Source organism: Emys orbicularis, chromosome 2 (assembly GCF_028017835.1).
Source record: "Emys orbicularis isolate rEmyOrb1 chromosome 2, rEmyOrb1.hap1, whole genome shotgun sequence".
Lineage (NCBI taxonomy): Eukaryota > Metazoa > Chordata > Testudines > Emydidae > Emys > Emys orbicularis.
The window spans coordinates 45,876,063-45,892,433 of NC_088684.1; the positions used below are offsets into that span (position 1 = coordinate 45,876,063).

At 42.0% G+C, this 16,371-nt stretch overlaps 1 protein-coding gene across 1 annotated transcript in view; it reads right to left on the reverse strand.

The window, feature by feature from the left end:
• The window catches only part of SLC26A7 (solute carrier family 26 member 7), a 135,017-nt gene extending 134,706 nt beyond the window's left edge, over positions 1–311 (reverse strand). Inside the window, exon 1 of the mRNA XM_065399357.1 lies at positions 119–311. Coding sequence (XP_065255429.1) covers positions 119–311 — 193 coding nt within the window. The remainder of the gene's footprint in view (positions 1–118) is intronic.
• Between the last annotated feature and the right edge of the window lie 16,060 nt (positions 312–16,371).

The window sequence follows — 16,371 nt, forward strand, 5'->3', positions numbered from 1 at the left end:
TTTTTTTAACCCAGGCTTCATCGTAACACTAAGAAGCAAGAAATAAAAACTCTACTGAAAAGTGACAATTGTCTGACTAAAGCTATTTAAAATGTGAAAATCAGATGTATTACTGTACCTTGAGGTACCTGTTGAATTGCCAGCATCATCCCAGAGACTGTATCAGGAATCAAGTTTTCCTTCAAATTGTAGCTGGGTGCCCACTTCAAAATAGGCAGCCTTCTCACACACCACAGTTTGATATCTTCACAGCGAAGAGCATGGATCTTCCTCCACACTGCACTTTTCTTTCTCCTTTTCGCCCCTGCCATGCTTTATCTCCCCCAAAGTTTCTCCTTCTTAACAAATTACCACTGCAGAATTACCCTGTTCAGTGCCAGTCTCCAGTTCTTCTTCTGAGTTTTCAGTTTCAAAGCTATAGAAAGAGATGAACAGAAGCACTTACATTCTGCAGCTGTTCTCTTGTATTCAATATACTTGATAAGTATGTTTGCTTTTAACCTTGTAAATAGACATCTGAAAGGGAAAGATTATTCATATTAAATATAACATTTTCTTCTCTTTTCAGAAATTTGGTCTACTCTTAGGTAAGTTTACGATTCTCGTCTCTGTAATTTCCCCCTTATATTCACTGTAGTGCTTTTGCTTTTGGCCTCAGGCCAGTGGTAAAATGAGGTAGTGCTGGGCGTATGTTCAGTGTGGGTTGGGTTATGCTAATACAACCAGGAAGCATCCAGCCAGACAAGTCTCTCCCTGACAATCACACAGAAAACAGCTTTAAGCTCTCTTGTGAGGAAAATGCACACAAAACCCTTCTCTCTGCATTCAGAGGCATGTATTCGCCATGCATTAAGCGCTAACTACCATTTAAGTTACCAAACATGTTACGTAAGTTTTGCAGTATTCATTTCTTATGTTTGCTGCTATATGATACCTTAATCAAAGCAATCGTTCAGAGAGAGAAGGTCAAGCATTAAGCTTCTGGTCATTGTAAACTGGTGCTGAAAAGAAACACACAGTTCTTAAAAATAAACTGAAGGGTCAGATTAAACCAGTGATAGGCAGTATAACAAAATTCATACTGCACTGTGGAAGATTTGCAAACTATCAGTTCCAGCTGCACAGTGACAATAATACTTGTGTCTACAGCTCCTTTTTACAACTATTCATTCTGTTATCTTCTATTGCTGCTCCTGGCAGCTTATTTGACACATGTACTCTCTACGGAGACAGTACATAAAATACCTTCTTATCTTACAATAAATTCATACCCCTTGTTTCAGGTGCACAGATACCACAGTGATGAGCAAGGTAGCAATATAAATGTCCAGACATTTAAATGTCTTTTGCGTTACACTGGCTCCACTGGAGCAGGGAAATAATGACATTCCTATTAAAAAAATACAGTCTGCATTTCTAGGTAGTGGAAACTAGAGATACAATATATTAAGCAATAGTTTGATAGCCAAGTATGAGTACCAGGTGTATAACCAATGAGGCCTGCTCTTTCAATCTTCATTTTGAAGTCTCTGTAGCATTCCAAATGATCTCTCACACATATTTTCCACTTCTTTTTAGACAGCGCTTTCAAACTAAGGTGAACAAAACTGCAGTGTTGCCAACTCTTGTGATTTCATTGTGAGTTTTGCACTATCTGGTGTTTTTCTTAAATCGCTAGCTCCTTGAGTCATGTTAGTATGGGAAGATTTCAGCCTTAATTTAAAAAAGCAAAAGTAGGTTTCTAGGCCTCATTGCTATGGAGAAAATCTTTAAAAAGTGATCTCTACAGACTTAAACAAACAGAAGGCAAACAAAAAGAACACTGGTTTTATTATCTTGTACAACCTCCTGATTTTTAAGGCAATCTCATGATATCGTGGGGCTTGACTCATGATTTTTGAACACTTGCTATTCTTGGCAATACTGAACTGTGCACAGGAATCCAAAGCCCCGATCTTACAAGCATGAGCTTCATGTCAAAGTCAATGATATTATTCACGTGCATAAGGTTAAGCATATACTTAAGTGTTTGCATGACTGGGTCCAAAAGTGGCCTCATACATCTTCTAAATAAGATTAATATAGTTGTTTCTTTAATCCACACTACCACACTCTGTTTGTCATCTGTGTTTAATTTTTTTAAGCACTGTACTAAATTTCCAGATTTTATAACAATTCAGATTTTGTAGTATATAATGTTTTTATTTGAACTGCAGTCTAATTGGATTTTTTTGTTATATGATCTTCTTTCAATCACACTGTCGATATGTACCATGACCAAAATATTATAGTAATGCTGTGTCAGCCTAGGAGAACCAAGGTCCAGCTGTAAAATTATACATATATAAAAGCTCAAACAACAGTTGATTTTTTACACAAAACTAAAAAAAAAAAAAAGATTGTCAAACTTTGGACTTCATCTGACAACACTCCACATGAGTACTTTGCATTTAAAAGCATATGGGAAAAAGTAATGAGCACAAAAGAAAGCAAGGAATCACAACCCTACACTAGCCTCACAGTTATTGCCAGGAGAAAGGGTGAGATCAGGGAGGAGAGTGTTTAATTCCTCATTCATATGCGAAAATCATTGTTAAAGATATTCCAGACATGCCCATTCTCTCCCCTGCCCCTTTTTTTATTTTGTATACTTTCCGAGGAAGGGAATAATCATGCAATGGGAAATGAGTGTTATTTTTGCTCAGTGCAGTGGACATTTACTGATTAACTGTTCTTGCACCCACACATGGCGTCTACTCACAGCTGCACTGGAGCACAACCACTTTGTGCTTCCAGCTCACACCATACAAAGACTTCCGGGACTGAGGTCTTTACTTTCACTAACTCATCTAAAAGGTCAGGTCAGAGTCACAACCTAGTCCTTTCCTTATTTTCACATGGTAAAAAACAGGTAGAAATCCTCCTATGCACAGCTAGAGGCACCCAATTGTTCTTTAATGTTGATGTAAGATTCAGCATGTCTAATTGTAACATTTACTAAGCAAAAAACCCTAGTATTTGTGTGTCTGTGTGTAAGAGAGATATACCTATTAATACACATAGAAATATGAATGCAAATCTAAACGTAGAAATAGTTGCAACTCACCAGTGCCCACGGATATTTTGAAACACTCATATAAGCACTGGTGAGTGGAAGAACCAATTCAAATCAAGATCACACTTCCCACTCCTTTGACACCAAAGTGCTGAAACATTTTGAGAAACCCTGTTCTTGAGATTTTCCAGTCTCGTGTTTGCAGAACCATTAGATTTGGCTAGTTTGGATATGTATCTGATCTTCTGGATGATTAACCAAATAACAGACTTTTGTCCATCATCAATAACATGGAATGGGGTTTGTCTCTCTGTGTATGTATAGGTATATAATAACATGGAATGGTGTGTGTGTGTGTGACAAACCCCATTCCATGTTATAAATAGACTTTTGTCCATTATCAATGTGTGTGTGTGTGTGTGTGTGTGTGTGTGTGTGTGTGTGTGTGTGTGTATACACACACACACACACACACACACATATGCATGTGTTGAATTTAATTCTGGAAAATAAACAGTTGGCTAGAGGATGATTGAACTCCTTGGGTCAAGGAGAGGGAAAATAGATTATTTTCATAATAATTTGGAGTTCCAGTGCAAATGTGGAATTTTAATAGAAACTGGATTTTACTGCAGGGATTTACATTTCAGGAGTAGAAAATGGATGATATCAGGATTTATCCTAACAATACTGTCCCTGTTAGTCACCTCGAGAACACTAAAGTACTTCTTTCAATAGAGGCAATAATAAGAATGACACTAAGAATGGCAACATATCAGAGCCCTCTCCACAGACTAGAGCTAAATTTCAACTAATTTTTTTTCCCATTGAAACCAAAATATTTCATGGAAACATATCAGTTTTCATGAAAATTCTGTCAGGAAGGTTTCTCAGGTCCAGGATGGAATTTCATTTCTGTGGGGAGATACAGAGCCTGACCCCCCACCTGCAGAATAGTCAGTAGTCTGGTGATTAGACCACTCACCTGAGATGTGGGAGACCCAGGTTCAAATCCCTGATTTATCTGCTTTGGAGTAGAGACTTAAACCTGGATCTCTCCCATCCCATAGGGTCAATGTTGATCTCCCTTGCATTTGGAAAGGTCTCAGTTTCATTGCAATCCAAAATGAAAATCAGCCTCAAAACAGAGGAGTTTTCTGGCCAGCTCTAGCATAGGCCAGCAGTCTGAATGTCTAGATGAAATAAATCTATGTTTAAAACTTAGGTATACCCAATGGCAAAAATCACGGCAAAAGTATTTGGATCACAGATAAATAAGAAGCATTTTAAAACATCACTCCAAAACCATAATATGATATATAATAATGTCCTAACTTAAATACATACCAGAAAACAAAAACATCAAAGAAATTCCATGTTAAAAGGCTGCCATTAGTTATTTAGCCTCAAGCCATGCAGTTCCTTCATACTTCAGACTGTACCTCCTAATGTATAAGAACCAGTGTTGTGAGGTTCCTGCCTTCCCAAGAGAGCCCATGGTATATAAGATGCAGTTCTTAGGGTCACTGAAGGACAAAATGGCAGGCTTATATTTGAGTGCCTTTGCTTTTGTACGTTTAAGTTAAGGTGCATGTGCTATTGTAACATTGGGTTACATTCAAAAAGCTTTTATGGTCATTTTATGCACTGTACAGCCCTCTTTCAAGTGATCAGATCATTCTTTTTCTGTATGATGTACAGTAGCATAGATTCTAATATTGCACAGCATGTATAATCTGGTAGACTGTCAGCATAGGTAACACAGAACACAGATTGCACACAAGGGAAAAAAATTAATGCATTATAACTAGATCTGAGGAACTCTTCATATTTAGTTCAAAACAAGTTCCTGCAGAGACAGAATACCTCTGTAAGTATGGCCCTTACCTCAAGCAGATCCCCAAGATCTGCATAAATCTCTTGGCTGGGGGATACATGGGTTTAGGGGAAGTGATAATCTGGCTCTGCTACGGAATGGGAGAACCCAACATATCACTCCCAACAAAAGAATCCCAGGAAAACAGTGATTTATAAGTCACAGTTTTCACTCCTCTACATGGGAAATACCTGTCTAGGAAGCTCTTGTGTGTCAAAACTGGTTTGCAGGCCCTTGAAACTATTTGGGTTTGAATTAACTTGATTCACCCATGGTGGAATGTGGGTGCAATCTCATAGGCAAGTTCAAGTTCAACAGGTTGGCACATGCTGATGTTCAGTCACATGGGTGTGAATGGAGTTTACAGATTTATTATTACCAGAGGTAGGAAGAGTCATGTGCTAGAAATTAACATGACTTGCCCATTGTAACTTTTCCCAAGAAGAAAATTTGCACTCTACATTCACCAAACAGCGGCCACCAATATTCATGGATGAAGGTAAAGAATTCTAAAAAAAGCTTTGATGGACAGTTCGCAGACACAAAATAAGTTTAACCAACCACAGGCAGTTTCGAGAATGGAAGCTGAATTCAGCCAAGGCTGATCAAATACTTTTCCAGTTCAAGTCGAATAGTTTGCAACCTCAGCTTTAAGGGTGAAGCATATGATAGAGTACTAGCCAACCTATTGGCATGCTTACAACAGAAAGCTGAAAAATGGAACAACAGAAAAGCCATGACAAAATTAGTACTTTAAAAAATATTAAACATTTACTGAATGAACTTGAAGTCCATGCAGGGAAAAATGTTATAGATCACTTGTACTATATAGAACATTGAACTAAACAACTGAAGTTCCAGCTATTTACACATGCTCATAGCTGCTATCAAAAACTGTATGCAGTCTTTTATTTCTGTATTTATGTCTGTGTACTGAAAGCATACATAATCCACTAGCTCCAAAATGTCCAAATGTATTTATTTGGACAACTCTAACAAAATAAATGAAACCTATTTTAATAACATGTATCTTGAAAAATGCCTCTGGACCAAACATTATCCATTGTTAAATTTGACCCTAACAATCTAAAATTAATTAAATCCCAAACCCCTGAAAGCAAAGATTACACTGAAAAATACAACAGCCCCTTCACCATACAATACTTCAAGATCTGCCATGTCTGACACTGATAGCTCATTTAATACACATCAGTCAGAATTATACCAAGAGAAAACCTTCTGAAACCTAGAAAAGGGCCCTCAACAAAAACCCAGATCCAACCAGCCTGACTGTGGAAAAGTTCATGTCCTAATGTGACTTTATGGCTTAGCCTTGTTTAGGGTGAACAGATGTCTCAATTTTATAGGGACCATCCCAATATTTGGGGCTTTTTCTTAAATAGGTGCCTATTACCCCTCACCTCCGTCCCGATTTTTCACACTTGCTATCTGGTCACCCTAGCCTTGTCTCTAAACAAGATTTTCCACATTGCTAAGTTAAATATGTTCCCTTTTTCAATAACTGTGTGAAGCAACAATGGGTGAGATAATATCTTTTACTGGCCAACTTCTGTTCGTGAGAGAGACAAGCTTTCAAGCTAACACAGAACTCTTCTTCAGGTTGTCTCCTCCATGCCCCAAAGAAGAGCTCTGTGTAAGCTTGAAAGCTGTCTTTCTCTCACCAACAGAAGTTGGTCCAATAACAGATATTACATCACCCCTTTGTCTCTAATATCCTGGGACCAATACAGCTACAACACTGCATGAAGCAACAGTGACATCCAGTGGTTTTGTTAGGTACATTAGTGTTGATTACTCTGTATGAATAGAATCATAGGAACAGTGTCCACAGTGGTTGGCTCTATAAACAAGGTTCTCTAAACGTCGCAATATTAGCTGTACAATTAAATGGCATCATATGTAGAAACTGAAGTTTGATACTTGCTAAAAGAGACTTACTTAATATATTGCAAATTCATTCATTGCTGAGCAAGTCAAGAGAAATTAAAGATAGTTACACAGAGCCAACCTGCTGTGAGACTAGCAAGATATCAGTCACATTCACTGCTAAAACAATGAGGAGTCCTTGTGGCACCTTAGAGACTAACACATGTATTTGGGCATAAGCTTTCGTGGGCTAAAACCCACTTCATCAGATGTATGGAGTGAAAAATACAGTAAGCAGAATATATATTATAGCACATGAAAAGATGGGAGTTGCCTTACCAAGTGGGGGGTCAGTGCTAACGAGCCAATTCAATTAAGGTGGAAGTGGCCTATTCTCAACAGTTGACAAGAAGGGATGAATACCCAGGGAGGGAAAATTACTTTTGTTGTGCTAACAAGGCCAATGCAATCAAGGTGGCCCATTTCAAACCGTTGACAAGAAGGTATGCCAAAATTAGTACTTTTAAAAATGGATTTTCCCTCTGCTGATACTCACACCTTCTTGTCAACGGTTTGAAATGGGCCACCTTGATTGTACCCCAAACCTCTCTTCCCAGCCCCACCCCAGAGCCGACACCCCCTCCCACCCCCGAGCCAGCCCAGTGAAAATGAGCGAGTGAGGGTGAGGAGAGTGAGCGACGGGGGGAGGGGGGATGGAGTGAGTGGGGGCGAGGCCTCAGAGAAGGGGCGGGGCCTCTGAGGAGGGGCGGGGCAGTGGCCGGGGCAAGGATGTTTGGTTTTGTGCGAGTAGAAAGTTGGCAACCCTAACAGTGGACCTGTCCTCTGACTAATCAGGCTTTGTTGGTGCAGTGTGCACTCTGGGGATGTACTTTAGAGCTCCCTGTGTCAGGTTTGCTCCATTTGGCCCATTATCTTAAAATAGCCGTTATTTAATAAACACAGCAGAAGTGTGCCCCTTGGGTCCATCAGATAAAGAATTGCCTTCCAATTCCAGGTGGGTGGTCCCTTCCACCCTGCCATGTGGGCTTGGGAGAAAGCTGCAAAGAGGAGTCAGCCAGAGACTCCGGCCGGCCAGTAAGGGCAGAAGCAGCCAAAGCAGGCACCTCTGGACACTGAGAGAACTTTCTACAGATTTGACTGGGCTTTCTCTGCCCTGTGCTGATTAGCTATTTGCTCCAACCTTCCCCCTTCTTCATAGTCTCTTTCTCTTCACTTCAGCTTCACTTCTCTCACCCTTTTCTCCCCTGCCCTGGCCCCCTCAGCCTCCTTCCATTCAATGTCCCTTCTCCCTTCCCTTTAGCTGATCCCCTCTTACCTGAACCACCAAAAATAATCCTGGAACTAGCATGACGGACATTAGCCGCTATCGTTTCATTCATTTTGCTTGTATGTTATATCTCTTCCCCCACCCTGTCTGGTTTATTCAGCTTGTAAACTCTTCAGTACAGGGACCATTTTTTTGTACCGTGCCTACCACAATGGGGTTCTGGTCCATGACTAGGGCTCCTAGGTGCTACAGGACTAATAAAGTGGAAAAACAGCCTAAAATAATTATCCAACCGTTAGTCTAGACTGTCTCAATCGAAAACCACTCTGCTTGGCAAGCAGGGCCGGCTGTAGGTTTTTTGCTGCCCCAAGCAAAAAAAAAATTTGGCTGCCCCCCACCCCAGCCCTGGGCTCTTTCCCTCCCCACCAGTGCCCTCCCCCACCCGCACCCCCTGCTGCCCCAGCCCTGAGCTCCCCCCCAAACATGACCTCCTTGTTCATCACAGCAATCCCCATTTACACTTGCAGTGGGGATCAAACCGTTTCTCCTATTTTTATTTCACTTTAGTATAAATCTCGCCCCCGCAACCCCATCTTTAGTGCTCCAAATGCACATGGAAGGCATAGGGACTAACCTTCAAACCTTGTACTCAGAAAGGGATGGGGAGCTAGTAAAGAGGGTTCAGGCAGAGGAGCGGGTGTGGGGGTGCTTGGGGGCTCTACACTGGCAGAGAGGCGGGGTGTGATGTACTTGCAGAGGAGGAGAGGGGGTATCAGGAGGGTTGCGGGAGAAGAGGTGCAGGGGAGGGGGAAGGTGCGGGAAGAGAGGGTTGAGGGAGGGTACAAGGCGAAGGAGTGCAGCGAAGGAACAATGGGGGAGGTACAAGTGGAGGGGCTGTGAGCGGGATGGGGGATACAAGGGCTGAGAGGGGCAAGCGCTGACAGCTGCTTCCCCAGCCCCATGCAGGCAGAGCCGAGAGGACAGACACTGACCCCCAGGTGCCTGAGCTGCGGGGGTCCCCCGGCAGGGCAGTATCCCCCGCTGCCCCGCTCGGAGCCGGGCTCTGCCTCTCCCCGCCCAGGGCAGGCAGCGCAGGGCTAACGCGGGGGAGGTGCGCAGCGGGCTGGGTCCGGGGGCAGGAGGAGGCGGCGGCAGCTCCCTGGCAGCTTGGGCTGCCCAGCCACTCGCCCTATCAGCACGCGAGCCGGGATCCACGCCCCCTGCCCAGCCCGCCGGCGCCCTGCGCAGCCCATTCGGGCGGGGAAACGCCGCGCCGCCCTGGGGAGACTCAGAGCAGCAGCGGCAGCAGGACCCCTCCTCCCTCCCTGCATCCCGGGCCCCGCTTCCCTCCCTCCCTCCCCGGCTCCTCACACCCAGGCTGGACTGCAGTTCAGGCTGCCCGGCCGCTGGAGTCTCAGAGCATCATCCCCCCGGAGCTGAGCCCCTCCGGCTCTCCAGTGGCAGGGCAGCCTGAACTGTAGTCCAGCCTGTGCGACTCAGGCTGCCATGAGCGCCATCTAGCGACTGCAGTCAGAACTGCAGCGTCAGTTCCAACTCGGCCTGAAAGCCTCAGCTGACAGGGAACATCTTGGTTCAGGGCCGGCTCCCGGCTTTTTGTGCCCCAAGAAAAAAAAGGGGGGGGGGCTGGAGTGCCGCCCCTTGGAAAGTGCTGCCCCAAGCACATGCTTGGAGCGCTGGTGCCTAGAGCCGGCCCTGTTTGCAAGCCACAGGTCCAGACCTTCAAGTGTTTCCTTGATTCTCCTGAAAAGCTGCTCCATTGACCTTAGTCCACTGGCTCCACAAATGCTATGAGCTGGCTCACATTTGGTAAGAGCCCAGGGTTTGTCGTGATAGAAGAGGAGGGATGTGATCATTGTTAACTTTCTTGGCAACTATACACCAAATCCTTTTAGTCAGCCCCAAAATGAGTGTGAGTAGAGAACGCCATTTGTATGTCTACCCTGGGCAAGCCACAACAAATATCTTAACAGCAACTCTATATTTTCCACCAGCTATATCTGTCCCTTAAACTGATTTTCATTACCTTGAAGTCAAGTTGTTAGGACCCAAAAATAATTCTGTTTATCAGAGAGGGCAATTCTCCCACAATGGGCTTGATAAGACTTACCACATTTCTCAAATAAGCCTTTTCTGCTCTGTGACCATGATACTTACTGGTGAGGTTATACCTGAAACAAACACTTCTGGGAAAGTCTTCACTTTGGCGGTGTCTGTTCTGCCCAACAAGAGATCTTGAATTCCTGTCCATTTCCTATATTAGCTCTGACTTACCATTTTGATCAATTTATTCTTAAGATTCAAATGCTCTCTATCCAAATTCTGTGCTGTGCATTGTGTGTTGCTACAGAGGAAAAGTTGTAGGAGTAAAGGAATCCTCCCAGAATCCCAGCTGCAGAGCCAGTCCATGACTGTTACTGCAGCTGTGAGGCTGCAATTGTACCCAGGAATCTAATATGTTAAGTAACTTGCCAACACACTAATTCACCCACAAAAGCTTATGCTCCAGTACATCTGTTAGTCTATAAGGTGCCACAGGACTCTATGTTGCTTTTTACAGATCCAGACTAACACGGCTACCCCTCTGATACTTGACACAATGACAGAGAGATTGCTATGGTTGTACCATGGGTCATACTGGATCCTTTACTGCTTTTGGACATCAATACTGTCATGGTAGCCAGAAATGCCTTCTATTTTCATTCAACTAGAAAACCGCACCTCTCACCCCTCTTCTCTCAGAAGAAATCTTAGCCAACAGTGATCATTCAATCTTGCAGAATATCCAAATTAGTGTTGCAGTACAATTTACCTAGCACTGAAAGTGACCAGCACAAAAAGGCTGCAATTGGTACATTGCTCAGCAGCACATAAAGACCAACTCTGACACATTACAGATAGGTTTTGCAAACTCAATTGAATTTCCATTCACTTAACCAAATTTCCAAATCCCAGTCCTAAAATACAAAACCCTTAACAAATTGGGACATGGCTACCTCAGAGACCACTTCCCTCTCCATGACCTAAAACATCTGTAGCACACAGGGCTGTGAAGGAAGGATAGTCCAGTGATTAGGGGCACTAGCCTGGGACTTAGGAGATCTGAATTCAATTCCTTGTTCTGTCACAGACTTCCTGTGTGACCTTGGTCAAATAATTTAGTTTCTCTCTGCCTGAGTTCCCCATCTGTCAAATGTGGATAATAGCATTTCCTTATCCCAACAGTGGTATTGTCGGGCACTCAGATTCTATGGCAATGGGGGCCACATACCCAGAAATAGATAGAGACCCAAATTTGAACTCCGTGACTCTAAGCATTCTTGCTGGCAGAATCCTGTTCTTGCTGGCACTTAGATACTATGGTGATTGCAACCATATAAATACCTAGATAAATATCAAACAAAGCCAAAGCCTAACAGTGTTCAATGTGTAAAACACACCTTTCTCAGGAATGAGTCTTACAAAAAAAAATTAAAAACAAAACAAAGAAACAAGCTAAAGAAATGCTCTCATGAGAAAAACATAATTGTTCTCATTTTCCAGCATAAATCCACTCTCTGCTTGGATACCCTGGTGCTCTAACAGTTGCAGTAGACAGAATGTTAACGATAAAGCAACTCTTACATTGGTTCCTGGGGCAGTGCTGATGAGCTCCAGAAGGAGAGCTACCCAGCATAATCAGTGGTCATAACATCGATGGGGGCAGGTTATCGTTTCTCCCCTAAGGTATGCACTAACTGAAAAGAGTATATGCTATTCAGAAAGTGGTTTTCAGATCCTCTGTCATTGGGTTTCAGAGTTTCAATTGTGTTGGCAGATTCATAGATTTCAAGGCCAAAAGGACCATTGTGGTCACCTAGTCTAACCTCCTGTATAACACAGGCCATAGAACTTCCCCAAAATAATTCCTAGAGTATACTTTTTAGAAAAAATATTCAATCTTGATTTTAAAATTGACACAATAAAAAAAATTTATCACACCCCCTTGATAAACTGTTCCAATGGTTTAATTATTCTCACTGTCAAAAATGTACGCCTTATTTCCAGTCTGAATTTGTCTAGCTTCAACTTCCAGCCATTAAATCGTACTATGCCTTTCTCTGCTAGACTGAAGAGCCCATTATTAAATATTTGATCCCCATGTAGGTACTTATAGAGTGTAATCAAGTCACCCCTTAACCTTCTCTTTGTTAAGCTAAACAGATTGAGCTCCTTGAGTCTATCACTAGAAGACATGTTTTCTAATCCTTTCATCAATCGTCTCTGAACCGTCTTCAATTTATCAACGTCCTTTTTGGATTGTGGGCACCAGAACTGGTCCACAGTATTCCAGCAGCAGTTGCACCAGTGCCAAATACAGAGGTAAAATAAACTCTACTCCTACCCTGCTTGTGTATCCCAGGATGGCATTAGCTCTTTTGGCCAAAGAGTCAAATGAAGAGCTCATGTTCAGCAGATTATCCAACACCACCCACAAATCTTTTGCAAAGTCATTGCTCCCCAGGATTCTGTAAGTATGGGGGGTGAAGATATGGAGTGACTGATGTACTGGGCAATTCCAGCTCAGCTTTCTATGATTATATCTGATGGGTATTGCTGCTGTGGTGTTTTACAGAATATTGTGTCAAATGTAAGTGTCAAATATAGTGGCAAGTAAAGCAAGTATAGTGTTGCCTATGCACATCTGCAGTTTTAGAGCATCGATGCCACTAGACTCCCATTGCCATTCACATACACATTTTGGCTCTCCAACACAACAGTGGGCAGTACTGTTATAAACCAATTCATTTTTATGTACTACTGCAGTTCCTCTAAAGAAAGAGTTGAAAGGACATCCTATAGTTTGGACACATTGAAAAGCAGTGTGGTCTAGTGGATAAGGCACTGAACTAGGATTCAGGAGAATGTGGTTCTATTTCCCAGCCCGACCACTGATCTGTTGTGTGATATGGGGCAAAGAACTTCACCTCTCTGTGCCTCTGTTTTCCCCTACTATCCACTATCTGTCTTGTCTATTTAGACTGTTGACTCTATACAACAGGAGCTGTCTTTCCTACGTCTTTGGACAGTGGCTACCATAATGGGGCCCTAATCTGAACTGGAGCCTCTGGATGCTATTGTAATATAAACAATAATGATAATTATTTTTATAATTATGACAGTAAACATAACCGCTCAAAAGAAAAATTTGTAAGGAGCCACAGGTCTAAGTTAGTAATAATATGCCAGTACCCTTGATTCCTGACTACCTTCCAGAACCAGTGGAGTTCCAGTCTGTCAGCCAAATGCATTCAAAGAAGAATGCCTAGATATAGTCTAGAGACCTGTAAACTATTAGAAGTATCACTGAAAATGTCTAAACTGAATGTGTTATTTAAACAATGCACATTACCATTTATTTTAGTTTTCTGTTTCCATTGTAAACTACAAGTATCTGAAACTTTATTTCTGAGACTGCTACTGTGTAGAGCAAAGTGAACGCTTCAAAAATGTACCAGTCTTTCAAAATGAAGAATTCACAGTATGCTCTAAATAAAGCATCCGAGGCTAACTTTATAACATGAGCTCAGCAAGTCTTACACGCTATTTTCCTTCCTGAAGATATTTTTGCTGAATTGGTAATTAGTAGCATATAAAAATGTGAATCAAAAATACTGTACACAAAGCTATGCTATTGCTGACATTAAGAAATCAGTAATACTAAAACATAAAAAGTCTTGTTTAAATAATATACTATTAATAGTATCCTGAACTATAACAGCATTTATCGGTTCTCAAAAATAAATCTAGGACAGAAATAGATTTGAGTGAGTGATTTTCTAAATAACTGTACTACTGAAAAGGAAAATCATCTTAGGAAATGCATATATCTAACACAATTGGACTGCGCCTCCTTTGTTTACCTCATAAACCTCAAATTATGACTTACGCAAAAGGGCTGAAGCCTCTATTTATCAAATAGACTCATATGAAATGATTATGTCAGGCTTAAAACATTTTAGACTAGGTCGTATCAGTCAGCTGCTTGTAAATTATTTCCTCCAAGTCTACCATCGCTCTAGAAAGAAACCAAACCAAATCGAAACTTACGGTATACTTGCCTAGTGCTTTGCAATCAGGAATCTTGCTTTTACTGCACCAGTTGTTTCTCTCTCAGCAACAGGAATTAAAACAATCCAATGTGTACTGCAACTCTGAACACACAGTCAGTGTGCTAGAGTCTTAGTCTGTCATAAAAATAAAAAAATAGATGGCTCATTAAAGGACCAAATCTGTACAAGACTGCATTTCTGATCAAAACACCCATTAAAAAAAAATCTTCTGCCTTTTGCACATGCCTAAGTTTTGCCACTAGCCCTTATTTCACATTCCTTTCGTTTACCACCAGACTGATGGATTATATAGGAGCATCCCTCTTGATCTTAAGTATTTTCAAAGGAAAAATAATTCAAGTATCTATCTATACATTTGACTGAAATTTTCCTTTGTAACTGATCAAGAAAGAGCTACACATTTCTAGGTTGTTGTAGGTATAATAATTCAAAACTAAAGTATTATCTTTTTATTAAACATTAAGGGGCTGATTACACACAAAATAGATGCACAGTTGCACAGCCAAAATACATACCTAATTTGTACAAAAAAATATTGCACAACAGGCTAACAGCATGCACAAATTATCTAAATTAGCGTTTTGTGCATTTAATCATTGTAACTGCATGTGCAAATATAGGCACAGAATTGTGCGTGCATTTTGCACAAGAAATTGTGCATCTAACAAAGTAAAACTTCTCCATGGAAGAATGCTTTTGGCTGAACACTTGTGCTGTGTTGTTACTGCTCCATATTGATTGCAAATAAATCTGATTTCTGTCATTTGTTTCCCAGTGCTTTCTGACCTGGTATATATATTTAAAGATGCACTTCAGTTCTTTCACCCCTTGCATGCTAACACTTTCTTTTGGGAAGAACAGTTTTTGCAAATATCCATTGTTCTTTGCAAAATTAAATCAATTTCTTGCTTGCTACAAACAATTTAGTATCTAAATTAGTCCATCAATTAGCTTTACATTTACACATTTTCATTTTATTAGGTAAGTAACAGCTTAGGACCTTCCTGCCTGAAAGACCCTCCCTCTCTCTTTGTGCCTTGCTGCCAGAAATGAGATCAGCAGAAACATTTGAGCTGAAGTTCCATTGCTCTAACTGCAAAGATGCTGTCAGCCAGATATTCTGTGAGGACCCCATAGCTTTGGAATTCACACATTCCCTTGTTCCAAAATACCTCGTCTGATGATCTTCATGACATACTGAAAAGCACATCTTTTTCCCCACACATTTGAAAATGGAGAATTGTAAGGGTGGGAAATTGTTGGTGTAGGAGGGTGGTTTTAACTTTTGATGCTCCTGATTTTCTGATTAGGGGTATATTAAATGGCATAGCTGTATGTAATCACGCCTCTCACCTCCAGAGTGCTTCCTAGCATCCAGGTACACAATTGCAGGGGTTCTCTCAGTCTAGCACCCTCTTTAGTTGTTCTTGTGCTGTAATGGTCTGTTGATATACTTGGCTTAGCCCTCCCGTCAGGTCACTGCTCAGTCCATTTCCCTTCCAGGGATAAACAAAAAGCTCCCAAATAAGAAATTCAAAATCTAATGGCCTTCAAGCCCATCTCCCAGCATCTATCTGCAACTTGTCATTCTTGGCCTTTTACTCTTAACACCCATGCACCCCTTCCTGGTCTGGGGGAGAGGCAGGGGAACCCAGGCCCACCTTCTCCTTTGTGTTCCAGCCCAAGGACCCTGTTTTAGGCAGATAAGGACTGTGTGTTTTTTTGATCCTTCTGCTTCTTCCCTGAACTGTCCCTACAGTCACCCTGCTTGACAATGTCTTCACCAGGTCTCTGCTATCCCCACCTGGAGCTGATTCCTCACAACTTCTCCTTAGCGAGCCATGAAAGTACCTTCTCTAAGACCATTCCCAGCCCTCCTCTGAAGCAGCTGGGCTGTGTGTGAGCAGTCCCCCGTCTCTCACCATTAGAGCAGTCGATATCTCCCTGCTCCAGGCAGGAGTTCCTGCTCAGCCCTCTTCTTTGAGCTGGGGTTTGTGTCTCAGGCCTCGTGCTTGGAATAGGCAGCTGCAAGGCTTTATCCAGCTCCCTTCAACTGAACACCCTCTCCAATTAGTCTGTCAGTCTGGAGGGGTCAGTTGGCCAGCCTTCTCCAGACAGTGTGGCCCTGCTGTGA